Raw genomic sequence first — 27,136 nt, forward strand, 5'->3', positions numbered from 1 at the left:
TCTTTCTCCTGGTTCTTCTTCTTCTTCTTCTTCTTCTTCTTCTTCTTCTTCTTCTGTCGTTTAGTCATGTCCGATTCTTTGTGACCCCATGGACCAGAGCACGCCAGGCACTCCTGTCTTCCACTGCCTCCTGCAGTTTGGTCAAACTCATGCTGGTAGCTTCGAGAACACTGTCCAACCATCTCGTCCTCTGTCATCCCCTTCTCCTTGTGCCCTCAATCATTCCCAACATCAGGGTCTTTTCCAGGGAGTCTTCTCTTCTCATGAGGTGGCCAAAGTATTGGAGCCTCAGCTTCAGGGAGATCTTTCTACTATTAATTGAAAGCTTCCTGTGTTCTGGCTATGCCCATGTTGTTGCTTTCCTGCAGCATGGTTGATGGATGAAGGCTGAATTGCCCCATAATTGCCTTGGCAAGATTCTCCTAACTACCCTCATCAGCTGAAGACCTGGGCAAGAACCTCTGCTTGTGTAATGGGGCTTTCTCCACTCTCCTCTCCTGCATGTCCCCAGAAATTGTATTGCAGTGTGTGTGTCTGTGTGTGTGTGTGTTGGGAGATGATTCCATCTGGCAGGCTGGAATGTTTGCACAGTCAGAATTATTGAAAGAGCGAACATTCAATTCCGCCCCTGCATATTAAATCGTCTTTTGTTCCCTTTGTGTGTTTATATGCATGTTTGTTAAATTGCTGCTTCATTTCCATTTCCCCTTTTCTTTTCATTATAGTGAAATAGCACTATTTCACCATAATGGTAAATAAAAAGGGGAAATAAATAATGAAAAGAAACTAGTAATGTAATACCCAATCTTTGGGGAACACTGGGTGATTAAATAAGGGGCAATTCATCACTGATCTTCCAGCTGCACTGAGTAGGAAACCAGTAAAATTGGAAGAACCCATACTGTAATCAGGAAGCTTTACATTTGAAGGAATAGTTACTCTAAAAACAACCTGTTTTTAAAAAGCAAAAAATCCTATCACAAATCAGGCCTGGAAAAACTAGAGGAGGATGAACAGAATGCAATGATTTGACAAGGATTCACTGTAAAAAGTTGCAATTCCAAAGCAACCTTTGTTGATTGCCTTACCTTATCTATATCTCATATCAAAAGTCTGGTGTTTTTTTCGTCATTTTGAAGAAAAGGGTGATCCAAAATTTGCTAATCCAAAGGTTGAGTGCTTCTTTTTAATCTTTAAGCCTACTGCATTCATTGCAGGCTGTTTATATTCAAAAGAAGAGAGAAAGCACAGCAAACAATTGCAGATATGAAAGTATTTATCAGCCCTAAGCTGCCATGTTTTATTAGTTTATATCCCTACCTTCTGGCTCCGTTAAATTTGCAGGTTTGTTCAGAATTATTTATCAATTGAATGGTAACCACTGTAATAAGGAAGATGCATGATACAGCTTATATGCACGAGTCAAAAAGCTTTGTTTTTAAGCACACTGCTCAAAATTCAATTAAAAGGTCTGTTGAAGTAAAGGTGATTTGTTTTACTTTTGCTCGCTTCCTTTTGCTGCAGCCTTTACTACAGCTCTATTTAGCGAAGTTAAAATGTGAACCATTTTTTATTACAGTATAGTGGGGAGAGAGTGAGAATGCGCACAGCAACCATCCTGCTCTTACCAGTTTATCAACTAAGGATTCCAGCTGGGAATTTACACATTAATAGAGGAGGATGTAGGAGAGTATTTCCTTCAAAAGCTACCATAGTATGATTTATTTATTCTCCTTGGTGGAGTCTGTGGCTGCTGCCATTTTAACTACCCAAACTACAGACAGAAATAAATTTCCACTTCACACTAGCGGTAGATGAGGGATTCTCAAGAGGGGAGGATTAGGGAGGGATCCTTGTGATTTACTCCTTATAGAAGACTGATAGGAGTGATTCATTTCTGAGCAGGTGGCATGGCACACTGCACAACGGGAAGACAAAAAACAAACACAAAATTGAACCTTTATTATTACCCCACCCATCTAAATGGGTTGCCCCAGCCACTGGCTTCCAACACACACACACACACACACACACACACACACACACTATTAAACATTTAAAAACTTCCTTGTGCAGGGCTGCCTTCAGATGTTTTCTAAAGTTTGTATAGTTACTTATCTCCTTGGCTCGGGGGTCGCATAACTCCATACCGTCCAACATTTCTCTGCTGAAATAGAGATATCCTGCCATACCCTCCAAATTTTCTCCATGAAAATAGGGAAATCCTAAGGAAAAGTGGAACATTCTGGGATCAAATCAGAAACCAGGATTGCTTCTGTAAATCTGGGACTGTCCCCAGAAAATAGGGACACTTGAAGGATCTGAGAGTCTACTTGGCCAAATACGTATTGAGAATATTGGTGTGTGCACATTAACAGAGGCAGAGGATGTGCCAAGCTGAAAAGTAACTATCCTGGAAATAAAGAAGAGTATATAAAGGCTGGTAGCAAAACCTCTTTTTGAAATTGAAAATAATATTTGACATTCCACTGGGGCTTTGGAGTGTTCAGTGCATCGTTCATCGTTCATATACACTGGAAATTTTACACCATCATATTTATCTTTACAACAACCTTGTGCGATAAAAAAAAAATCATATTATTTCATTTTAAAAGGACAAATCTGGAGGGCTGCACAAGCGCTCCAAATCTGCTTTGGTTGTTTAGTCTGAATTTGCCAGTGTGCCATTGAATCCCACCTGCAAAATGTGATAATGTCTTTGCTGATCAATTGGTGGCTAGAGGAGCCCTTCATGTTTGGGAGAAAGCATCCTAGGTGCATAAATAATAGTCCTTGGGGTGAAAGGCTGTGCAAGGTAGCCAGAGTGGGCCCCTGGATTGGCTCTTACCAGTGTTGGCAAACATCTGTTCCAAATTGAAGGCCAAGGAATAAGTAAATCGTTTAAGTGGAAGAGGAGTAGGCAGCAAAGATCTCCCTCTTGCTATATGAAACCTATCTTGTTGAGTTGGTAAGAGCAGATCAGGCCAAACCACGAGGGAAGAGTGGGGATATATTTGTATGTAAAACTCCAGTTAGTATTGGATGTTACAGTGTTTTCGATTTGATACAGAATGATCCAACATTAGCATTATGCGATGTAAGCATTTTGAATTTCCCAAGATGAGGTTTTTATACTGAATGTTTGGTGCTCGCTTTCTGGCATTTAGTGTTATTGAATGTTTACTTCTGAAACAAAATTACTTGGGACACTGCCAGCTCAGATGTTCAATAGCAGGAAATACGTTGTGGATTGAAAACACACACACGCACCATGAGTTGTAATCTTCAATCATGCAGGGCTGTTTGGAGTTGTGGTGAACATTTGCAATTTCTGTTTCTGTGTGTCTGTCAGATATCCATAGCCATTGGTAATTTGCTGGGAATGATGGAAACAACAGGTTACAGCAAGGATAAGGGCTGCTGTGATCAATAGAATAAATTCCCACTGGGAAATGGACTTTGAAGTTGCAGGTACAAACTGAGGTTTTGCTTATCCTTGTTTTTATTCGTGCAGCAAAAACACATATTGGACATGGATTCTAATTTCTGCTTCGTTGGGGATACAACATTCAGTACCTTAGAGGATATATTCGGGTGATATTCGGAGATAATTTTGTCCAGGATTCGCACCTGCTATTCTTTGTTCAACAAATAAGGTGTTTTCAAACCAAGAATATGGTTGCAAATATTGTAAAACTGCACTTAATCCTTGAGCACTAAGGGAATTGGGCCGGTGGGTGGGGAGCACAGGGGCTGAAGCTGCCTTCCTATGAGAAAATGAAGAACAGTACCTTATGTGAGGAGCTCTCTGTTTGCATTGGGATGTGTGTGCAAAAGGAGATTAGAAAACAATTAACTGGAGGATGTGGAATGAACTTGCTGCTTTGGAATCTGCTCTGTTTGCTCCCCCATCCCCTTTGCATATACTCCTGAGGGAGCAAGGATAGCTATGGTTAAATATTCTTAACAGCACTAACCTAAACATCCTTACTTAAAAATAAATTTAATGTGGCTTGCTTCCTAATAAGCATGCTTAAGGAGTACAGCTTCAGTTAGCCTTTTATTATATCATGCCTATTTAAAGGTAAAATATCAGGAGTCAGTGTTGCAGGCTGCAACACTGCAGTTAATGTGACTGCAGGAGCAGACAAAAACCCCACTTAAAATAACACTGCCGATATTGTAGCACTGGCAGCCACTTTCCCAATAACTCCATCCTTTCCCCTCATCAGTCATAATGTGATTGGTTCAATATTGCCATATATTAGCTATACATTGGCTGTTCCAGCTTACTGTGTATTCCCTTGTTGCTTCTCTTATCATTGTGGGGGGGGGGGTGTCTGGATTTGGCCAAGTCCAAAATCCTTATCTCACCTGGAATACTGGAACCTAGGGAATGGACACTTCCTATTCTGTTCTCAGACTTGATTTGGCTGTTGAAGCTGCCCAGAGTGACTCTGGGGCAACCTGGTCAGATGGGTGGGGTACAAACAAATTATTATTATTATTATTTTATTTTATTTTATTATTACTACTACTACTACTATTCTAGTGATTGAGATCGAATGTGAGTTTAGGGGGCATGCTTCATGTATAAAAGATTATGCACATTTAGTTTCCTACACATGCATCACCAAAATGAGCTCCTCATTTCAGAAACAAGAAGTGATGGTAAGAAAAATAGACTTGCTTATTGAGGAACTTGTTGTTTTTCAAACTTAATGTCTGTTGTTGCTTCAGTTCTGCCCCTTTTCTTTTTATTAAGACAGTGATATATTAGAAATTGTTTGATTATAACAGAAATAGAAGTGCTTATGGAACAATAGAAATGTAGTTGGCACCATTTTTTTTTAATAACTGAAGACATTCACAGAGGAGTGCAGTTTAGAGCTTTGATTCAACAGATGTTTAATGGACATGTTCATACCAAGATCCCATGAGTATTTATCCTTTCTCTTTAAGTATTTAGCATCAAACATAACTTAATATACATCCATGGAGGAAAATTGTCTTTGAAGCAGCCCCAGGTCTATGGCATTCTGTAGACCTCAGCAGTTGTTTTCCATGCTACTGCTGTCAAGTTCAGTTCCTCTGTGCAGCAGAAATCATGGGCTTCTGTTGTGACTTTAGGATTGTAACCGAATCTGCTGCATAGAATGTGTGTATCTGCTGATAAGAATTCATTATATTGTCCTTTTAGGAGCTACAGTGCTTTCTGGGGAGATAGTTTTGTTTCATCCCTTCTGCATTTTGTGGGTGTGTCTTATTTGAGGGATTGCAGCTTCCTATTCAGTAGATATGGTATTATCTACAGTTATTCATGTTACGTTACTTTGTATTATACACAGAAAGCTGCTGAATATTCATCTGTTACGCTAATGGCCCTGGATGACTGGCTGAGGTGTCTTGTCTCCTAATAGTGGAATATCTCCTTGATTGGTTAGAACAGAGGTTTTCAACCTTTTTGAGTCCATGTCTCCCTTGATCAACTACATTATTTCTTTGTCACCCCTGTGGGGCTCAGGAGCCCAGCTATGTCACCCCTTGCCTGCAGAGCTGTCAGCCTCTTGCCCTTTTTCGAACAGCCTCCCTTGGGGAGTGTTCCCTCAGTCTCCTCTCCTCTCCCCGGGAGTCCTCTGGGCAGGTGTTGCTGCCTCCGCTGGATTGCTGTTCCACCATGTGATTGTCCTTTTTATTTTTATCTATCACCAAAGCATGATTCATGTTTATTGTGACGTTTCCTGTTATAAGGACATTCTTAAGCTTGTGTACAGTGGACCCTCTGGCTACGTTTACCTTCGGGTAATGTAGCTTTCGGGTTGCGAAAGTGTATTCTTCTGGGTTTCGCTGTGTGCACATGTGCAGAAGTGCTCTATTGCTCCACGCGTGTGCGCAGAAGCGACACCTCTATTTGTGGATTTTTCGGGGTACTTACAGACCCCTGGAACGAATTACATTCGTATCCAGAGGGTCCACTGTTTTTGGTCTGCTTCTTCGAGACCACCAACCTGTTTATGATGAATGAGGTGCATGAGAATCAGGTATCCCAAACAGAACAGTCCACTTCAGGCACAATGATCTGGGTTTAATAAATTATGGTTTATTAAATCATGAAGGAACATTGTGCCCATGTGTTCCCTTTCCTCCTTCCTTTTCTCGCATGTCATCATATAGTGGCCCAATTTACACATCACATTGAAGCAAATTGTGATTTAATGTGAATGAGCTGTATGGTGGTGCAGGCTGCGCATAAGTTTCCATAGTGTTCCTCCCTGCTGCTGGGCTGAGCTTTGGGGGTGGGGGGTGGGATGCTTTCTCCTGGGAAAGTGCCCAGTTTGCCCTTCCATAAATAGTATTTGGATGGGCACAAGGGTCATTCTCAGTGCAAAAAAGACCTGGCTAATTAGAATGAGGTCTACAATTGAACTGTGCCATGGTTTGCAGACTTAAGGTTCCTTTACCCCTGTTTCTTGCAACTTAATATTTCATAATTTTCATGTCTGGAAAGAGATTTCTTTCCTGCTCCTCCTCCACTTCTTCCTTTTTCTTTTTTATTTCAGTTGGGGGATAAAATCAAATTCCTACAAGAAATATTGTGTGCATATGAAATTAAGCTCCTTGTTTTGGAGGAGCTGTCCCTAAAATGTTTACAGTGAAAAGTAAGAAATAAATTACACACACACACACACACACACACACACACACCATGGATCAATAGCCTGACTTTTTGATTGTTGTCAATAATAGCAGAGTGTAAGCTCACTTTTTCCTGTTAGCAACTGTGCAGTTTAAAAAGCTACAGCAAATGCCAGAGAACCATAGATCCCTAAAACACATCCTGAACTAGCTGGGAATGGTTTTTTCTTTAGAAGTCTTTATAGAACAGAGAGGCTGCGGCTGGTCAAGGGTAAAAATAGTTCCGAGTTTTCAATTGCTACATTCCTGCTGGAGCCTGAAATCATGAATCAGGACTCCACTCAGACACTGCAAGGCTGAGCAAGGGAGCTGTGGTATGTAAGGCAGGAGGGGAACAAGCAGCAAGCCGAGATGAGCATACCCACAGCTTCGCTAATCCTTTGGGATGGACCTGTCTTACTTGTGCAGCCCCAACCAGGTACAGTGTATGTGGTGTTGTCTTGGGTTCTGGTGGCTCTCTCTAGCACCTTAATGCTGTAAATACAATGATGACATGGTCTGAACTGTGCAAAATGTTTAATTTCCTCACCCTCAGCCAAATTCAACGTTTTAAGGGCTCTTTCGTTGCACATGTTTAAAATCCTATGTGTTGGCTAAAGTTTTAGATATACACCTTCTGGCCACTTGCTGTGCTTGAATTTGAGTTCACCTATGTTCCTAGTTCTTAGGGAAAGTTTCCAGCTGCCAATTGTTTGGGGGGAATCTAGCTACTGGAATTTATAGAGATTCCAAGCTGCTCTCATCTGGCCAGAAGCCTGATAAAATTAGCACTACCTCAAAGGCAGTTTTCAGCAAGAGAAGTTGCTAGAGATGGATAGTTCAGTTTTCAGTATGCATTAATAGAGTGTGGTGTGTCTGGTTGTGAATTAGAGCCTAAATTATGTGAATCATAATACACATGAATGAGGTCAGAAATAAATAGCAAGGAAGTTGCATTATGGATTATGGAGATCAACACCAATTTAGGTTGTAGTGCTGATCGGACTTCTTATCTGGCATTCAGTTTTAGGGAGTTGCTGGAAAGGAGTTGGTAGGGCATAAAGATGTAATTTTATTTGTATAATGTATATTTATTTAACTGCTGATTTTATTTAGATGGGGGAATTAGGCCAACTGTTTTTTTAATTTCTGACTTCTATCAATAATGTTAACATGTACTCTATGTAAACAGTTTAGAATTTTTTAGCACTATACAAATTCTGATAAATTCATTGTTATTTATTATATTTAATATAAATAAATAAAATTGGTAAAATGCTAAAAAGGAAGAACGTTCATATGGCTTATCATCATCATCATCAAGTATTTTTGATTTAATAAGATCAGGTATAACTCAAAGCATAGTTCATATTACATCCAAAGATCACAGGGCAGTTCACGGCATAAAAATACAAAATAAGAACACAAAATACACAATAAAACAAAAACAAACCAATCAGCCCCCTCCAACAAACACACTTAAAAGGCCATAGCATGTTTAATCAACTGAACACCTGGTTGAAGAGAAACGTTTTCACCTGGTGCCTAAATATATGTAATGCTGGCGCCAGGTGAGCCTCCCTGGGAGATAAACTTCATGTAGAAGGATCATCACCAACTTGGCAGTACTTACCTTCTTATGAGCCTGTAGTTTCATGCCCTACAAGACTGGTAGTATGACCCCATCATCAACACACAGTTGGTATTTTTCAGGTGGCCTCTGTCCCCTGAGATCAAGCAACCACTTTGCACCAGATGATTGACGTCCTTTTAAGTCTCCCATACACTGTACTGACATTGGTCTGGTTTGTGTGCAATACTAAGCCAAACCAGTGCTTTTTTCCTGGGGGGAAGCAGGGGTATGCATACCCCTAAACATTTTGTGAATCTTTGTACTTTTGTCCATTTACTGTATTTATTTTTCTGGATTTGAACTATAAAATGGTGATTTTCTTGAGTCAAAATGAGAGTACTGTACCATTACACTTTTTTTTAAAGAAAAAAAGCGCTGAGCCAAACTATGACATGCTATAGTGTGAGCTAAGCCATGGTTTGACTTAGCATTATGTGCAACTGTGGGCTTGTGGCTTGTGGACCACAGCACAGCAGGCTGGGTTTACTGGGAGGGCTAAGGATTCTGTATGTGTAAGACCAGCGTGAATGATATGACAGCATTTTGGAATGGAAAACAGCCACAACTTTATTGATTATAGATGTAAGTAAGTTTTGGCATAGGCATTTGGTATGTATAGGCATTGGGCATCAATGGCTGGCCGCGTGGGTCAACCCCACCCCACCCCACCTCCTCAGCATCTGCGCCAGGCCATAACTGCTTCCCCACAGAAAGGGTAAGTGGTCTTCGACTAAACAAGATTTGCTTGTGGTTGATACTCATGTTATCATTGTGGGATACAAACCACAAGCTCTCGTTCACTTGTAACCCTAAGCCAAACCATGACTTAGCTCTCTGTAGCGTTGCAGCAGCAGGACCAGGAAAGGAATTCAATGGCCACCAGTTTCTAAATGGGTACTAGCATGCTTGGTTGTTCATGCTAAGCCATAATTTGGCTTAGTGTTCTGTGCAAGTAGAGCCATTATACTTGGGCTTTCCAGACAGTGTTTTATCTACCCTGCCTTTACTGTCATTCCTCTGTGCCTTGTAGACATACAGGGAACCAGCATTCATTCTGCAATTAAAAAGGGGTCATGTGCAATGCATGGGCATATTCCATTCTCAAAACAAACAAACATGTAGATATTCCCCACTAGCAACAAGGATAATTTTATGTAGCATTGAGCCAATCAGGATTATGAAAGACTGTGATCACTTGCCCTAAAGATGGCTCTGACTTACTAGTGGCAGATATAGAGCATGACAGTTTAGGAGATTTGAGAGCTTGGTTTGTGTATTTGTATTTTATTGATCATCTGAAGAGAGCAGAGTCATGGCAACCTTTTGTGTTGGCAAAATCCCTCTGACACATGATATTTCCATAGCTTTCTTCATTTAGGAACAGGAATCTTACAGAGCATTGCAATTATAAGGTTAAGAATCTTCCACACAGCATTTCTGCAGAAGGGTGTGGATTCTCATTATTTGTGTGTGTTTTTTCCTGTTCCCTGTGAGATACCCTGTTGTACTATCAAAGAATTTCACCCAGTCTTAAAATACTGTATTGCATGACAGGAAAATCTCCAGCAGTTGCGGTGTGGGTGTTTCACCTGTCCCATAATTTTCCTATTAATATCCAAAATGCAACGGGTATTTGTGGCATTTGCTGATAGTTTACTGTACTGTTAGTATCTATGGGAAACTTGCTCTGATGCTATATGTCACACACCTCACTTGTAAGACCCTGGTACTTTTTATCGTCTCTCCAGTTGTCTTTTGAATACTGCCTTCTACTGACATTTCTGCAAAGGACTGGACACAAGCTTATCTTTAAGCACATGAGTAGTTTCATAGCCATTCCACTTTGTTATGCCCAGAGTGAAGTAGCTATTTAAGAGCTTGGCACGATCAAGGTAACATTGCACTTTTGTAGGGTCAAGTTCTAAGCAAAACTACTAAGTTTAGTGACAGTGGCCAAGTCAGGAATTGTATTCAGCTTGTCTTTTGTCCTTATGACCTGTACTCCTGTGAGAAGCTTGTTAGGTGTGAGCAGCAGGATTTTTCAGGCGGTGGCAAAGCATATCCCTTATGTAAGTCTGTTAGTAGTTAGTATTTGTTATTAGTAATAGTTAGTTTTCCAACTGCAAAAGAACTTGTGCAATTAATGATATGTGTGCACATAAGACATTGAAAGAAGTGGGCTTAAGCACATATAATTCTGCATTGCATTATGGCCAATAAGTAGAAACTTAAATCTTAGGAAAATCTTTAGAATGTATGTTACTGCTACATTCTCAAATTGTTGGAGTAGTTGTAAACAAGAAGGGCATTATCTCCACATGTGGTGGGCTTGTTCAGCTGAGAAATCTTGGAAGGAAGTAATCATCCAGGCAATTAGACAAATACTGCAATTAGACAAAACTCAAGAACCTGCTAAGCACCTTATGAGGTTGTATTAAAGATTTTGCTCTGGATAAATATGACAGATTAGCAGCAAATCTTATAGTAGGGGATAGCATACTGAATATTTGTCATTGCAGTGCTTCATGAACAAACCCATTTGGAATATTGTGAATAAGCAAGATTTAGTAATTATATTAACATGATACAAGATTAATATCAAATTGACAAATGTGAAGCAAACTAGGGTCAACCAGGCTTTATGTTGGGGGGCAGAACCTCAGTTCGTTAAGTATATTGATTGATTTACTGTATTGGGGGGCAGCTGACCCCCTCCCCCTTGGCTATTCCCATGCTTGCAAAGGATGCCCTATAAATTTCCCATTACTTAGGGCCCAACTGCACATGAACAACAGGCATGCATGAATTCCTGAATTTCTTTCAAAAAGCAGCTGCTATTTAACTAGTAGTGCTATATGCAACAGCTACTGGGGCCGAGACAGTTTCAGCCCCTCAATGCTTTTTGAGGGGACCAGGCTCTTCGTGATGTTGTGTGTGTGACGTCAGGACATTGTGTCGGGCCCCCTCAATCAACTTGAGAAGCTGGCACTCTGAGTAGCAGAAACAGGGCAGAATGAGAATGCTGTTAGGTCTTTCAGAAAAGAGCTGCCTTGAAAACCTCTGCCTGCTTGCCTCTCCCCTATTTTGTAAATGGGAGTGGGTCTTTATGTTCAATCACGGTCGAGTGCCTTCTTCTCCCTGGTCTGCCTGTCACAGCACTAATGCAAAAAGAAGAAGAAAAAAGGAATCATAGAGCTGGAAGGGAGGGTCATCCAGTCCAACTCCCTGCGATGCAGGAATCTTTTTGCCCCAACAACAACAACCTTGTTGCTTCAAGGAGTTGCTTTTTTCACAAAAGCACCTGATGCTGTCCAGATTATATAAAAATTTCCTTGTGCAAGAGACTTCTATTTGTCTGCCACATTCTGTTTTTAAGCAAACTCCTTCGTTTTACCTTAATGCCCCTCTCTATATTCCTACACTGCTTTCCTTAAAGGTAAAAAGACCTCACTTGTTAAAAAAAACGAAAAACACAGCAAACCCTTGGCAGCCTTCCTGTGCTTACAGGAAATCCCAGCTGAAAATGTCCCAGGGTTTCCTGGAAAGGCAAGTGCCCAGGAAGGCTGCTGGTTGCAGACCAGCAGAGAAAAGATTTGTAGAATGAAAGAAAGTGCTCCTTGGCTGCCTTGAAAGGAAGGTGTGTGCAAACTCCTCACTCCACTGAAAATTTCTCTCTCCTTGGATAGTTTTCAAGCAAATGCATTTCTTTTCTCATGATTGAATGGAGAATTGATGAAAAATAATGTGGGATAAATTTTAGCATAGCTCTAGTTCTTGGCTTCATTGTCCTTTGGAACCAGCAGGGTTGCCAGCTGGACAGCTGCAGCACTGACTTCCCTTTTAAAGGCCTCCAACATTGCCCCTCTCCTCCACAGTATATGTAGCTTAGCTGCATCTTAAAGGGGGGAGGGAAGCAATGGCATGGTTGTGCGTCCACCACAGCAAAGCTCTCCCTATCTGGTGCATGCACATGAATCCTAACTATATTCTCCTGTTATCTCTCTGAGATTACCTGATAGAGTATTACTATGCTCAGGGGAAAACACACTCGGAGATCACATTGATTGTGTCTGTGTGTCTGTCTATGTGTGTAGAAATGTCCTGAAGTGCCTAACAGGAAGCCAAGAGCTGAGTTGTGTTTGTTTTTGGCACACATTGAACAAGGAATGGCAGAAACTCCAGGCAAGTTGCTTAAGTAGTTTCACTCGGGTTAAGGGTCACTTTGGATTAATCCCAAAGTTTATTTGGGGAAATGTTTTGTTTTATCTAAATTAGCATACTTATCTTTAATGTTTGCTTTAATAAGAAGCTGCAGTTCCTCAGCACTTCTTTTGCTTTATCCTTGCAACCGCATGTGCTTTGCCAACATTGATTTAGCCTCCTAGGAGCCATTTCAGATAACATGGAACGTGCTTCCAAGTTCTTATCTTGTCTGAAATAACCCTATGAGGTAGGTTGATGGTATTTATGGAGGGGGGGCATTCCTTGGCTGAACTGCTGAATATTTCTCAAGATGAGAAATGGTTCTACCTCCACTGTCACAGGCATTATGCTTCTGAATGCCAGTTGCTGGGAATCACAGAAGGCCAGAGTTCTGTTGTGCTCATGTTCTGCTTTGAGGTTTCCCATAGGCAACTGGTCGGCCACTGTGAGAACAGAATGCTGGACTAGATGGGCCATTGGCCTGACCCATGTTCTTGTTGCTAACACTATCTCATAATGCCATACTCTCCAAAACAAGGACACACACGTGCTTATAAGGCCTCCTTTTGTCTCACAGATGGACCTGCTTGCCCCGGCCCCCCAGGATTTCCCCCCAAATCTGTTTTGTGCTTTTCGGCTTTCTTCTAGTTTGCCGATACCTCCCCTTGGTTTGGGGTGGTGCCATGTTGGCTGTGTCAGCAATGGCATTCACCTCCTGAACATTGTTTATATTGGTTTTTCATGTTTTATTATATGAAGGTCATAAAGGTGTATAATTGTTTAAGAGCTTACACAAATGGTCTTCTTTCATGAACAATAATGAATGATTCTGTGAATGGGAAGGAACCTTATATGATATCAGCATTTTTAGGAAGGATGGGGAGAAGTGAGCCACACAAGCCCAAGGATTCTTCATGGTTAATGTATGTAGCACCAAGCCACAAGTTTGCATTATGTCTGGTGGCATTTGTGCATGGAGAATATCCGTTTGGTTCAGGATTAAGTAGGTGGCAAAAGATTTCCATTGCGTGCAGCTCAAGTTTGGAGGCTTTTTTTTTTGGCCCCTTAGTATTTCTGCATATGCACAGTGATACCGCTTCTGGGACCTGCAGAATTCTAGAAACAATGTGCAAGGCAATGAGTGCAATCAGTTCATGAGACCCTTGCAGGCTGCAGAAACAACAGCTGTTGGTACCATTGGTTCATACATGCATTGCAGGGCAGTTCTTTTCTCATGATTGGTGTGTAATGCAAGTCACTGCTGGCAGGTGCTGAACAGTGAGAGCGTAGGTAAGCTTGGGTGCTGTCTCATTTTGTTTTAGTACATGTCAGTCTGCAGCATCTAGCAATCTCCCATCCTAACTAGCAGCTCCAGTGCACTAGCAGGGCATGTGCTCTCCTCTTTCAACTATTTCTAGCTAGCATTTCCACCACAGAGTGTAAGACTCTGTTATGGATCATGAGCTAAGAAATCCATCACATGAGATGTGCACGCTCATCGCATTTTCTGTCTATGAGGCTGTGGCATAGCTAATAGCTGAAGAGTCTTATTCTGGCAATGGGTAGTTTTTTGAAAGCAGTAAAATGTTCATTCTCATCATGGGTAGCTTTATCCACTGGATGGTGAGTTAATGGAATATTAAGTGTAGAAGATGACCTTTCATTGAGAGTGAGTTATGAGGGCGAGAATTGTGACAAAAGTCTATTGCGTTTCTAAAGTTGTAAGCAGAACTGAAAGTTAATGCCATTTTGAGAAAAGTTCACTCAGGAATCTATCTGACAGAGATGCTTGGTAATCATTTTAGCTTCAATTATATAAGGCCACATAAAGTATTTGCTTGGAAATTCTCATGCCATAAATACAGATGGCAGGTACTAAAACAAATTGTCTCGTAAAGAGATGCTACAAAGCAAGGAAATGAAACACCAAGTCCTGCAGTTTGTGATCCAAGGTCAGATGGGGGCAGAAGTAGCCGCATCTCTCCCAAACCCTTTCCCCTCTTTTTCCAGATTCCTCTTGACCCTGTGTGTGGGAAAGTGTGTGTGTTGGCAGGGTAGGTAGATAGATCACAATACATTATTCTGGCCCCACCTACTGCTTTTATAGTACATGAACACCATAATACTGTATTGTGAGGTACCACTCCAGTGTCAAAGCACAATATGTCAGCTGTACATTTTTCTCCACAGGGACTGTTAAGAAGTAACATAAAATGCCTTTTCCCAAAGAGAAAGAAAAACATTCCATAGGATGCTGTCTGGGCTATTAGCACTTCCAGGAAGAGAGAACCTTCACACATTTCCCCATTTTAATGTTTTCATTCTCATAGTAATAAATAATGTACTTGCTTTTCACAGGTGTAGATGTGCTCAGCCAGGCCTGGATGACTGTGTTATGCAATCCAAACGGACTTCTTTCCTGTGAAATGTTTAGCTGGAGGAGGGAGGGCTTCTCTTCCACCCTGAACCAGAGAGCTGCCTATTTGGAGGCGCTGCAGGTCTATCATTGTGGGTGTTGTGTGCTGGAGTGTGGAAGCGCTCTTCTCCTAGGGCCATTTCATTAGGCCCAGCATGCTAGGTCATTCTTGTTTCCTCTGAGCTTTCCTGCTGATGGGACTAGAACTATTGCTGACATGTGAATGACTGAGTGTCATAGTTTTTGAAGGAGCACAGAGAAAGCACAGAATGTGGCATTGTATGTAGCTCCCTGAAAATCTCAGCCATTGTTTTAAAAAATAAGTTTTTAGCCCATATATGTGGGGAAATATCCAATGGATAATGCCACATGGTGTGTGCATCTGATTGAAGTCTGCAGTTCTGCAGCTTGGATTCCAAATCCTGGGAATGAATTAAGCACTGAATACTTGCTTTTTGTAATAGTTTGCTTATGTTCCTGTTTATAGACCTGTCAAAGGCGTTTTCTCTAACCTAGAATAATGGAATAGCCTTTTGCCTACTACTCCACCGAGAAATTTGATCCTTTATGAACTTTTTGTAGAGAGGGAGGGAGATATGGAGTCATTCCATCTTAATATCTCCTCCCTTAAATATATTGTTTCCAGTGTAGTAAACCTCCATAAAAAAGTAATAGCTTTAGCTAACTTTTATGTTAACTAAATGGGCACACCCTTTTCTCTCCCTCCCCTTTGTTTTATTGCTGATAAAATATTGCTGTGGGATTGTTTCATTAGGGTAGTTGAAATCGTGAAACTCAAACTGAAAATAGTGTGACAGATGGGAAGAGAAATGCTGAAGACTTGTTATACTGTATGTCTGTGGTCACACCGTCTGTTTTGTAGACAGATGCCTTTTAGTTCACCTTGTACATCTGTAGCCTTAGCAGCAGGTGCTGCTTCCAGACAGCTGAATAACGCCGGTGTGATTTCTGAGGAATACAGAGGACATCTTGTTGTATTGTTGCCATAAGTGAGTTTGAATGGGGGAGATGGAGTCTGTGGGGTGTGTGTATGTGTGTGTACATGTTGGAGGTTTGGAAGATGGGAGAATGTCCTGACAAGAAAGGGGAAGATGAACCTTTCAACTCTGCTTGGCAAGGAATAAATATGAATAGAAAGGTGTCTTCCCTGCAACTGACAGTGCAGATTGAATGTGAGATGACTTGTCTCAGAAAGACAGGGGCACAAGTTCACTTTTGAATGGGGGACAATCTGCCAAACATTTCAGAATAAAATTAAATATGTAGTAGGTGAGAAGTCAACATATTCCCCCCTGTTTTTGAAAGGATAAGTGGCTTTACGCAGTTGTCAGAAAAGCTGTTGAGTTTGAGTTTCTTTTCCTTTGCCATCCCTCTGATGAACTCGGGGTTCTGGTCCCCAAAAGCTTATGCCTTAATAAATGTGTCAGTCTTTTATAATGCCACAAGACACTCTGTTTTTGCTACAACAGACTAATATGGCTACCTGCTATGAAATTTATCAGGCCTGGTACCTGCTGAGATGACAAACCACTTGAGTCCTGAGGAATCTCTTCTCTGGAGGTGTAGCCATGGTTTCACTTCTGCTAGCCAACTATGAATTGCGTTTCATTGATCACATTGAGTTTCATATGAATTGAATTTCATTGATCACAAGCAAAGATCAAATACCATGAGTTCTGTTTTTGAGATTCCCTTTAGCTTGGGAGTGAAATTCATCATTTTGACATCTACAGGCTGGAATTCTCATGCCTGAGAATGGGAATTCTCATGTATTTAGTGTAGAAGAGGGCTGGAAAAGGTGTCTTTATAATTAGTATATGGTAGGCGTGGTTTAAGGGATGCGGGTGGCGCTGTGGGTAAAACCTCAGTGCCTAGGACTTGCCGATCGGATGGTCGGCGGTTCGAATCCCCGTGGTGGGGTGAGCTCCCGTCGTTCGGTCCCAGCTCCTGCCCACCTAGCAGTTCGAAAGCACTCTTAAGTGCAAGTAGATAAATAGGTACCGCTTTATAGCGGGAAGGTAAACGGCGTTTCCGTGTGCTGCGCTGGTGCTGGCTCGCCAGCTGCAGCTTCATCACGCTGGCCCCGTGACCCGGAAGTGTCTTCGGACGGCGCCGGCTCACGGCCTCTAGAGCGAGATGAGCACGCAACCCTAGAGTCGGACACAACTGGCCCGTACGGGCAGGGGTACCTTTACCTTTACCTAGGCGTGGTTTATTTCACCCCATATCAGTCTGAATAACAAGGAATGCGGGTAGTTGTTTCTTTTGCACAGCAGAAACATAAGTGGCTGGCATGTGTCACAGTGCTTGCTGGTCAGTAATCACACAATTCAAATTTGGAGTTGAGTGCCAGGCCTAATGAGTGCAGCAGCTCATTTCCGGCGGTCTTGCTCTGTGAAATCAGTTGCCGAGTCTGAAAGTCCCCACCTCCCCATAGCCACCTAAGTCCCCTCTTTTCTGGGGCTGTTTTCAAGCAGTCAGAGACTGTGTGCAGCCTGTTGCCACGCCACTGGTTCTGGGAGACAGGAGGAGGGGAGCTTGTCACAGCAGGAGGGAGAGACATCCGTGACTCTTCACCAGCCTGACTCATCTCTGCCTCTTGACCTCACTTCTCCCACTTGCCTGCTTCATCTTTTGCCCCTGATTCTTGACTTCTGTCTGCCACAGGCTCTCCTAGCTCACTAAGCCCTGTCACCCCTTCAACTTCTGCCATCTCCTCTTCCCAGTCTTCTTCCTCTAACCACCCATCGTTGTCCCATCACTGCTCCCCAGGCTCTGAGCCTTCTTCCCTTGGTGGTTCCCCAGCCGTTTCCTCCCACTATTCCTCTGGGTCCAACCAGTTCTATGACATCATGTAAGTCTGAAACTGGCCCCTGAAAAAGAAAGTGGTCCATTAAACTCAGACCTCTGAATGCTGTTATATCTTATCTAAAGGAGTGAAGGACGGGGGGAGCATTTGTACCTGCCAGTTCTCTAAGGCAGCATGGAGCATTCCCGGAAGGATGGGGGTGCCAGTGACTGGTTAGCTCCATGTTTGGAGACGGTGTGTCTCTGAATACCAGATGCTATAAACCAACTTCAAGGGAGTGTTGCTGTCCTTGTGCCCTTGTAGCAGGCTTCCTGGTGGCATCTGGCTGACTACTGCTGGAAACAGACTGCTGACCTCAGTGGATGCTTGGTCAGCTCTATCGGAGATCTTCTTATTTACTGGGGCACCTCCAAAGGAACAGGTTCACTTTTAACTTCAAATGCTCCCTCCCCAATCCCTTCCAGGAAAATAATTTTAAAACATAGCAAATTCTTATGCAAGTACTTGATCAGTTTGATAGTAAGAACACGAGAGGGGCCCTGGCATATTTAGTCCAGCATTCTTTCCTCATAGTGGCCAGCTAGATGCCTATGGGAAGCCCACAAGCAGCACAGGAACTCATTAGCCCATGAGCTCATTTCCCCCAGTAACTGGTAGTACATCTTGTCTGACTGGACTCTGCTAACATACAGTTTCATTATATGACCCCTGGTATTATAAGAGAGTGAGAAAAACCCATCCACTCTCTGCTTACCATACCTAATTTTCTACACCTCTTTCTTGAAACGTCTCCCCGCACTTGCCTTCCAATCCCCTAAACTAAAAAAGCCCTAAATGTTGTCACCTTTCCTTATAAGATCTTGCTCCAGTCTTTTGATCAGCTCTGTTGCAGGAACTAGAACGATACACTGTATTCCAAGTGTGGTTGTTCTGTAGATTTTTATAAAGGCGTTACAATATTGGATGCTTTGTTTTTGTTCCCTTTCCTAACAATCTTAACATGGAATTCGCCTTTTTCCGCAGCTGCTGCACAAACCTCCATTGAGCTGTCTCCCATAACCTCAAGCCATATTGATTCTTCTTTGGATAGACTTGTTCTCCTATATGCTTGATAATTTCCAATATTCCATAGCTGAATTTGTTGGAAACGAGCCATTTCCTCTTCATGATACCATGTGGACCAAGTGATTTCTGTGGGGGAAGAGGTGGGAAGCTTGTCTTCAGAATCACCTCACTTGGAGTGAAATAAAAAGAGCTATTTCTTATTCCTCTTAGTCCCACAAATCCTGCTCTCAGTACTATACATTGGCTACTTTCTTTCTCCCAGATCAAGGATCCATTTAGACCACAACTCTTCCCACCAGTAGACAGTCAGATGCCACTGGAAAGCAAACAAGCAGGGCATAGTAGACAGAACCATCGTCTGTCATTTTACCTAAGTGTCTGGTAAGCAAAAATATACTGCATATCAAGTTAGAGGATCCATTCTTAGCTATCCCAGCTAAGCGCCTTTGATACATTTGTTCTCCATACGCTTGTTTAATCCTTTCCTAAAGCCCATCTAAGCTAGTGACCATCATCACATCTTACAGCAGTGAATTCCGTAAGTTCATTATGCATTGTGTAATGGAATGCTTCCTTTTGGTGTCATGAACCTGTTGGCAATCCATTTTTTTTAGATGACCACAAGCCCTGATGTTTAGAGACAGAGGGCTTATCCACACTTCCTTCTGTTCCACTGCTTCCCCCACACCCCTGGAGAAAACCACTCATTAGCACTAAATCAGAGCAAAAGGCAATTCGGGTTTTCTTTGGTTTGGCACTTGCTCTGATTTAGCACTAAAGAGCGGATTTTCACTGGGAAAGGTGTAGGTCAAGTGGAAAATCACTCACACTTTCTAGGCACAGGACAGGCAGATGTGGACAAGCCCAGAGAGAGAATAGTTCCTCTTGGTTTTGTGTACGGTCTTGTGCTCTCACACTCCCTGGAAAGACTTCTTTTGTGTTTCTTGGTCCCTTCATTTGTATTGATACCTTGGGGTGAGAGTAGAGGAGAGGGATTGTGACTCAGTGGCAGAGTACATGCTTTGCAAGCATAATGAAGTTGTTAAACTGATGGTCACATACAAATATTAAAAATCCAGGATCACCAACCTTTTGGGACCTTGTGGGGCACACTAGCAAACCAGATATACTATTGTGGGCACCACAAATGTACCACAACCATATGCACAAATGAGCAAATAGCAATGAAAGCTGGTATGATAGTGTGAGCCGAGTGCCTATCTTGAACAAGCGAGGCCAGATTTCAGCTCCCCATACAACCCACTAAGTTGTCTGGTTGACCTTCAGCTAGTCACTATGCTATAGGTTAATGAAGCTCAAAGACAAATCGTGAAGACAAAATTATTATCACTTTAAAATGATGCCTAAGGCACCTCTTGCCTTGTTGGCACCGTTCCAAGGGTTATAAAAAGAAAAGTCTCTGACTACAAGCTCACATTAAAGACTGGACACCTCAGAGAAGGAAAAGCAAAGGGTGAACGATGAGCTCAATTCAAAATGTGAGGATGAAGGGATGGGATTTTAATAAAGGTTTAAAATTAGAAGCTGAGGGAGCCATGTAATGTTCAAGAGGTACAGCATTCCAACAGAAGGGAGCAGCAACGGAAACATGGCACAGGTGTAATGCCAAAGTTACATTTTTCAATAAAATGGGGGAAACCTTGAAGGAAAGGCAAGGTAAAGGGACCCCTGACCATTAGGTTCCGTCGTGGCCGACTTTGGGGTTGTGGCACTCATCTCACTTTATTGGCCGAGGGAGCCGGCGTACAGCTCCGGGTCATGTGGCCAGCATGACTAAGCCTCAGTATACAAATGTGAAAATACATGAATGTGAGTTGTGCAATAATAAAACAGCCTGTAGGCTTGTTACCCTGCAGATATTGTTGGACTCTATTTCCCATCAGTCCCAGCCAACATAGCCAGTAATCAGGGATGATGGGAGTTGTAGTCCCAACATATGGAGACCCACAGGCTCCCCATCCCTGACTTAGAGATACTGGTAGTAATTTTGAATTATCCAGTTGTTCATTATGCCTGTATGTCAGCTTTAACATCCAAACTCTTAACTTTCCAACTCTGCGGCTTTGAGGAAATAGCGACTGGTCTTTAAGATTTCAAGCTCACCCTGGCTGTAATGCTGTGAAGGTAGGGGCTAGTAATGTGAATTGGGTCTGATAGTTAAATGGCATGTTTGGAAGGAAATCCAAAGAGTTGACATGAGGAATTATGTGGCAAAAGGGATTGAGAGAAGAGTGGTGTTCGGCGGCGTGGGGGGGTTGGGAGGCAGCCATTAAAATGCCAATCTCTTCTCAGCCACTTGAAATTGCAGCTTAAATTTAGTATCATTTCAAAGCTCAGAATAATCTTTTATATGACTTGGAGCAGAAGCTACGTTTTCTCTGTGGTTTTAGAGAATATTGCCATTTAAAGAGATGTCAGCATTTTCAAGGAACTGGAAATTGAGTTGCTCAGAAAGTATAGCGCCCAAGATGGCAAAGGCTATGTGGAGTACAGATGCAGAGTGGGGGGAAAACGTTTTTCTCTTTCTTTTTCTTCAAAGCCCTCTCCCCAGTCATGACATTGGGTAACACTTTAAAGTGACTTGACGAGTGACACAGTTTTTTCTGGCAATAAACTTCATATCTGAAATACAGCAAACTTATTCTGCCAATCCTCCTCTCCCCCCTCCCGCAAACGTTCTTTTTTATGTGAATGTGAAGAAAAACATATTGCGCATTATCAGCCCATTTCACACTCTAGCTAATTTGAACTACTTGAATCTAAGCTTCTTCTTTAAAAAAAACACGCACACAAATTGAGGGCACTTAGTTTGATTCAGTGGGGTTAAAGTTGGTTAAATCCTAGTCCTATTTTAAACCAAACGGAAATTAAGGCTAAAAGGGTCCATAATGCAGCTAGCACTTTTGCCCAAATCCTTAATAACACCTTAGATTTATGTTTTGTCATATCGCACAATTATTTGATTTCCCCTTCATTAATTCCCGAAATCTTCAGCTTTTAAAAGTTCAAAGCAGGGGAGGGGAGCCTGCAACCTTCAAAATGTTGCTGGGCTCCCCACTCCCTTCAATCTCAGCCAGCATGGTCAGAAGCGTGACTCCCGAGCCTTGTATCTACAGCTGAGCCTTTACTATTATTTGCTTAAATAAATATATCTTCCTTACTTCCAAGGAAAAGTTATCTGCCTGCATGTTTCGGGGTGGGAGCTAGGACAGGTTACTGTATTGGATATCCAAAATGGTGTGTCCCAGAAGCAGTCTGGCAAAAGTGTGTATTTGTTACTTAAGGACTGCAGTGTCATGATTTTCGTGCCTGAATGAGCCATGACTGCAAAGTTTTGTATCATGAAGCTTGTCAACAGAGCTGTACGAATCTTTTACATCAGTACAGTGGTACCTCGGGTTAAATACTTAATTCATTCTGGAGGTCCGTTCTTAACCTGAAACTGTTCTTAACCTGAAGAACCACTTTAGCTAATGGGGCCTCCTGCTGCTGCCGCACCGTCGCTGCACGATTTCTGTTCTCATCCTGAAGCAAAGTTCTTAACCCTAGGTACTATTTCTGGGTTAGTGGAGTTTGTAACCTGAAGCGTCTGTAGCCTGAAGCATCTGTAACCCGAGGTACCACTGTATATTTATTGATGAACTATTGTAGTCACCTGAATTAATTAAGGAACCCCTTGAGTTTGTAGAAAATGTTCATTATTTCTAATGTAAGTGCTTAAAAAAAGGAATGTGGTTTCCCAGACTTGGGTCTCCAGCTGTTTTTGAAATACAATTCGCTTCTTCCCTGACCACTGTTTCTGCTAGGATGATGGGAGTTGTAGTCCAACAGCAGCTGCAGACCCAAGTTTGGAAAGCCTGCTGTAATGCTTCAGGTAATGATGGGCTATAACTGCTGTCTTCCCTGACCATTGATCATACAGGTTGAAGGGCCTTGGGTTTCCTATCCCTGATTTAAAACAAGAACCACAGGTGTCAGACGCCATCTTAGAAGTGGCATCTGCTTCTCTCTCACACAGAAACCTTCCAAGCAAATCCAAGGGAGTTGCTGTTACAGACATAATCTCCTGTGTTTTTCTAACTACAGTTCTATTCACATGCAGATTCAGTGGATGGATTTATAACTCATATAAGTAATGGACTTAGGTTTCCAAAATCTGTTCACATTCTCATGTGTGCATCATCGGATGTTTACAAATTTGGCCAAGGGCTTTTGTGTATGTATGTTTTTAAAGCCCTGGAAAAATTAGATTGTTGCCCTTTTCCCGTCCCCTCTTCCACATCAAACATGGTGTCCTGCTGTGTCCTAAGCAGCACAGCAGCAGCAAACTGAACTGAGGAAGTGTTGACCAATACCATTTTCTCATTTTTTTTTTGAAAAAGTGCCTGTCACTTCTTTACTGCCCTTACAACTATATCTATGCTCTTGGCAGCTGGTGGAGATCAGAGGGCCCTGGAATGCAGGGGATACCACTCAGCTGATGAGCTGCCGAGTTGCCTCCAAAAATGCAGGCAGGCATTTGCATAGCTGAAGCAGCTGCCCCAGAATCTTGCCACCCCCAGGCGGTTGCCTGCTTTGCCTCCAGTGGCTGTGCCGGCCCTGAAGTGATGCATATGCAAGAGTGAATCAGCTCCTTGATCTTTTTTCATACCAAAGGTTAGCTTGGGCAATTTTCTAGTATGTGTATCATATACTTCTAGCTTTTAAAATGCCCTTCTCACACCACTGAGGGCTGGTTTAATCCCTGGAAATTCTTGGAATGCCAGGCGTAAGTCTGAGGAATGCTTCCTGGGGATCTTCAGTGAGACAATGTGACTGCAATTAAAAAGAAAAATCAATTCTCTGTGTGGGAACTGATTCTGAGGTATTAAATGTACTGAAAACGCCTGTTTTCTGCTATGTAGAGTAGCAGGTTCCTTAGAAGTTTGCCACTCCGATGTTTTTCAACCAGCGCATGACAGACTTTCAATCTTCGCCTTGGAATGCCAAGAAACATGGATGAGCAGAGACAAGTCCAGAGCTTTTCTTTTCTTAATTGTTGTCAGTCCCATCTTACTCTCTTGCTTTGCCCAAAACATTGATGCTCATAGCAAACGGGCTACTGCTCAGATGCTCACCTTGTAGGGTGAGGTGATTTCATTTGGAGTCCCCTGTGAAATCCTGCCTAGCAGCAGATTGGTCTCTTGGCAGGAGAAGCTCAAGCACAGATTACTTTGTCCTTGTTTTTGTTCTGACTTGCCAAGGCTCCCTCTGAATGACGGAATGACATTGCGTGATGCAAATAACCCATCTTTACCTAATAATGATTCAGACTGTCATTGTGTGGGAAATATTCCAAGAGAATTCAGAACTCTGGTATCACTCCGCCTCCCTGGTTTTGCATAATATAGTATTGACATAATATAGTATTGACATCTGGGTTCCTGGTATTCTTGAATATGGCAATCCCTCCTTACACCCTGCCATGCCCCGAGTACCAAGAGAGAGAGAATATTAGCCACTCTGGGGTGTGAAATATAAATCGGGGGGGGGGGTGTCTAAGGGGGGGTCTTAGTCTGGTGAGCTACTGCGGACAGTGTGTGCTAGTGCTTCAGAGCTCTCCTCAGGTGCAAAAAAGGACAGGGGTGTGTAACATTGGCTACTGTGACTGGTGGATGCTATGAAGCCTCCAGATGTGCCCGGTCTTGTATAAGTGCTACAAGGCCTGCTTTTGTCTGTTCAAGGCAGCAGTATCTCCTACCCACTCAAGCCTTCAAGCCAAATTTGAGTATGGATGCCCATGGTCCTCTCAGCTTGTCTGTCACACAGGTTTCCTGACCCTGCCACTCTCCTAGGATTAGGCCAGTTCTGGTCATCTCTGAGGTACCATTTCCCCTGGGTTCTAATGGGCTGCCCTATTCCCAATGGATACCTTGTTTGCCTCTTGTCTGCTACTCAACTATTTGTTGCACAATAATAGCCACTCATATAATTCCATCAGCTTAGGCTGGCTCATCAGCTGTGGCCTTTCCTGGGCCACAGCTAAGTGATGCTATGGCAATGTGCTGTATGTCAGGCTGCCTTCAAAGATTGTCCAGAAACTGTATTTAGTTCAAAATGCAGCCTCCACACTGTTGACTGTTTTGCTGATACTGAAAGAATTTCACTGGCTTCTGGTTTGTTTTCAAGCATGGCTCAAAGTGCTTGTGTGATTACCCCAGATGCCTGATGGGATATCTTGGGTGGGGTGGTCCAACACATGGCCCAAGGGCTGCATATGGACTATGAGGCCTTTTTTGGTGGCCCTTAGTAACATTTGATGCCCCACGACCACCACAGCCCTTGTGCTGCCTTCCCAAAGCTGGGTTAAGGGAGGTATTGGGCTTTGTGAAGGAGGTGTGAGGGCTCTGATAGGGTCCTAGAGTCCTCCATTCTTCTTTCCAAAGCCTAGTTAGTGCTTTCCCAGCTTTGGGAAGAAGGTGGGAAGGCTCTAGGACCTGCCAGAGCCTTGTGTCTCCTTCCCAAAGCCGGTATCTCACTTTGGGAAGACAGCATGAGGGCTTGAGCTGGGGGTGTCAAATTTTGGCCTTGCTCCTCCCTACTGCACAGCAAGGCAACTTGTGGCCCACGGATTCTGTGTTGAAGTACTCCTGCAGCCTACTTGGTATGAAAAGTTGAACTGCCCTGATCTTGGGGGTGGCTCAATACCACAGTAATAGCAGCTCGGCTGCAATGTATATTGCAGATCAGGAAAGGTACCACCAGTGCCCAAAGGATGCCAGCATGTTTTAATAAATCAAGAAAACTACTAGGCATGTGAAGGCTTCCCTCAGATAGTGGTTTGGGGAGTCAGTTCCCAGCACCCTTAACAAGCTACACATTCCAGGATACTTGGGGGGGGGGGGAGGTCATGCATTTCAAATATGCATTAGAGGCATGGCCTGGGATTGAACTAGTGGAGGAGAAGACTTCCTGTCACCACCTCCAGTTCTTGCACGTTTGCATTCAGGAAGGCATATGAGGGAATTTTGTCCAACTGCAGCAACACTGTCCTTTCAGGGATCTGCGGACAACTAAGAATCCAAAAACAGAAAACAAAAACTCCACCCCAGAACTGCCTCTCCATTTTGCAATTCCATGTTTGTTTTATGTACAACTTGCATTTTGGGAAAAAATATATATATCTGTGCATGCATGTGATTAACGAATGTGTCAGTTAGGCTGTAGTGCTGGCAGACATAAGTGGAGGGCTCTCATTGCCAGCCACTGATAGGAACAGATGCAGTGGCAGCAAGTAGAGAAACCAAGCAGTAGGAGAACTGCTCAGAAACAGGGGGCCTCTCTTGTAGAACTTGCACATGCTGACATATCCAAGCTGTCTTTGAGATTCAGATCAACAACATATCAGGCAATCCTTCTGGAAGTAGTTTCTCAACATACTGAACAAACACATGCTAATGCCTGTTTACCCACCGTAAAGAAGTGAGCAGTTTATTGCTCTTGCCAAAAGAGCGTTTCCCCCCCGCTTCCACGTAGGAATAATGAAAAGGAGGCCATGATCAACACAAGGTGCTGCTAGTGTTGGGCTGTCTGACATGCCATTTCTGAGTCTCCCGGAGTCTCTTCTTTCTTACAGCTGTCAGCACATTCCTGTGGGTTTTTTTGAGGGCTTTCATCTTGGCTCCCAATACCCTGGGTCAAGCGATCACTTCACAAGGTGTATGACACTGGGATCAACACTAAAAGTGCTGAAAATGAAATAGGGAGCCTGTGGCAGCGCTGAAGCCAGGATGTTAGCACAAAACATTTTGCCACTGCATCGGCTGGTATCTTACTTTCCACTCTTATATTGTTCAGATGGCCTTCACTCAAGTCATGTACTGCACTGGGTCAGAGATGAACAGTTTTTTAAAGATTGCAGGGCTTATTCCTCTGATAATACCTCTGTTTTTAAATCTGTATTCAGGTTGCATTTGATGCTAAAATCTCCTTTGATTTCTGTGCTTCTGAAAAACTCAGACTCTTGGTACCTCTTGAAATGGAAAGCTGAAGGATGGAGGCACCCTGTATGAGTGGCTTCATTTCAGATCCTTGCACACAGGTTTGATTCTCCCTCTCTCACTTCGCACGCGTGGAAGGAAAGCTTCTATACAGATAGCTAGGTACAAGAATAAGTGAGATCAAGAAAACTAGGCTAAGAAGGCGAAACCCATATTCTGCCTCATGATCATGTGCCTTGAAACTCATGCTCCCATTTCTTCTTTCTAGAGTGACTGAGAGGGGACAGTTTGTAGGGCAGAAGCAGTCAGAGGGT

The 27,136-nt window shown here is 42.8% G+C and overlaps 1 protein-coding gene across 9 annotated transcripts in view; it reads left to right on the forward strand.

Moving 5' to 3' along the window:
- The window catches only part of TSPAN4 (tetraspanin 4), a 503,822-nt gene that overhangs the window by 234,034 nt on the left and 242,652 nt on the right, over positions 1–27,136 (forward strand). Inside the window, exon 1 of one of the 9 annotated variants that reach the window (XM_083428335.1) lies at positions 6,980–7,114. The exons of the other annotated variants lie outside the window; for them this stretch is intronic. Within the exon in view, the coding sequence (XP_083284461.1) occupies positions 7,048–7,114 (67 nt within the window). The 5' untranslated portion in view covers positions 6,980–7,047. Of the gene's footprint in view, positions 1–6,979; positions 7,115–27,136 lie in introns of those variants that run through there. 9 annotated transcript variants of the gene reach the window in all.

This window comes from Podarcis tiliguerta (genome assembly GCF_965153285.1).
Source record: "Podarcis tiliguerta genome assembly, chromosome: 1".
Classification (NCBI taxonomy): Eukaryota; Metazoa; Chordata; class Lepidosauria; order Squamata; family Lacertidae; genus Podarcis; species Podarcis tiliguerta.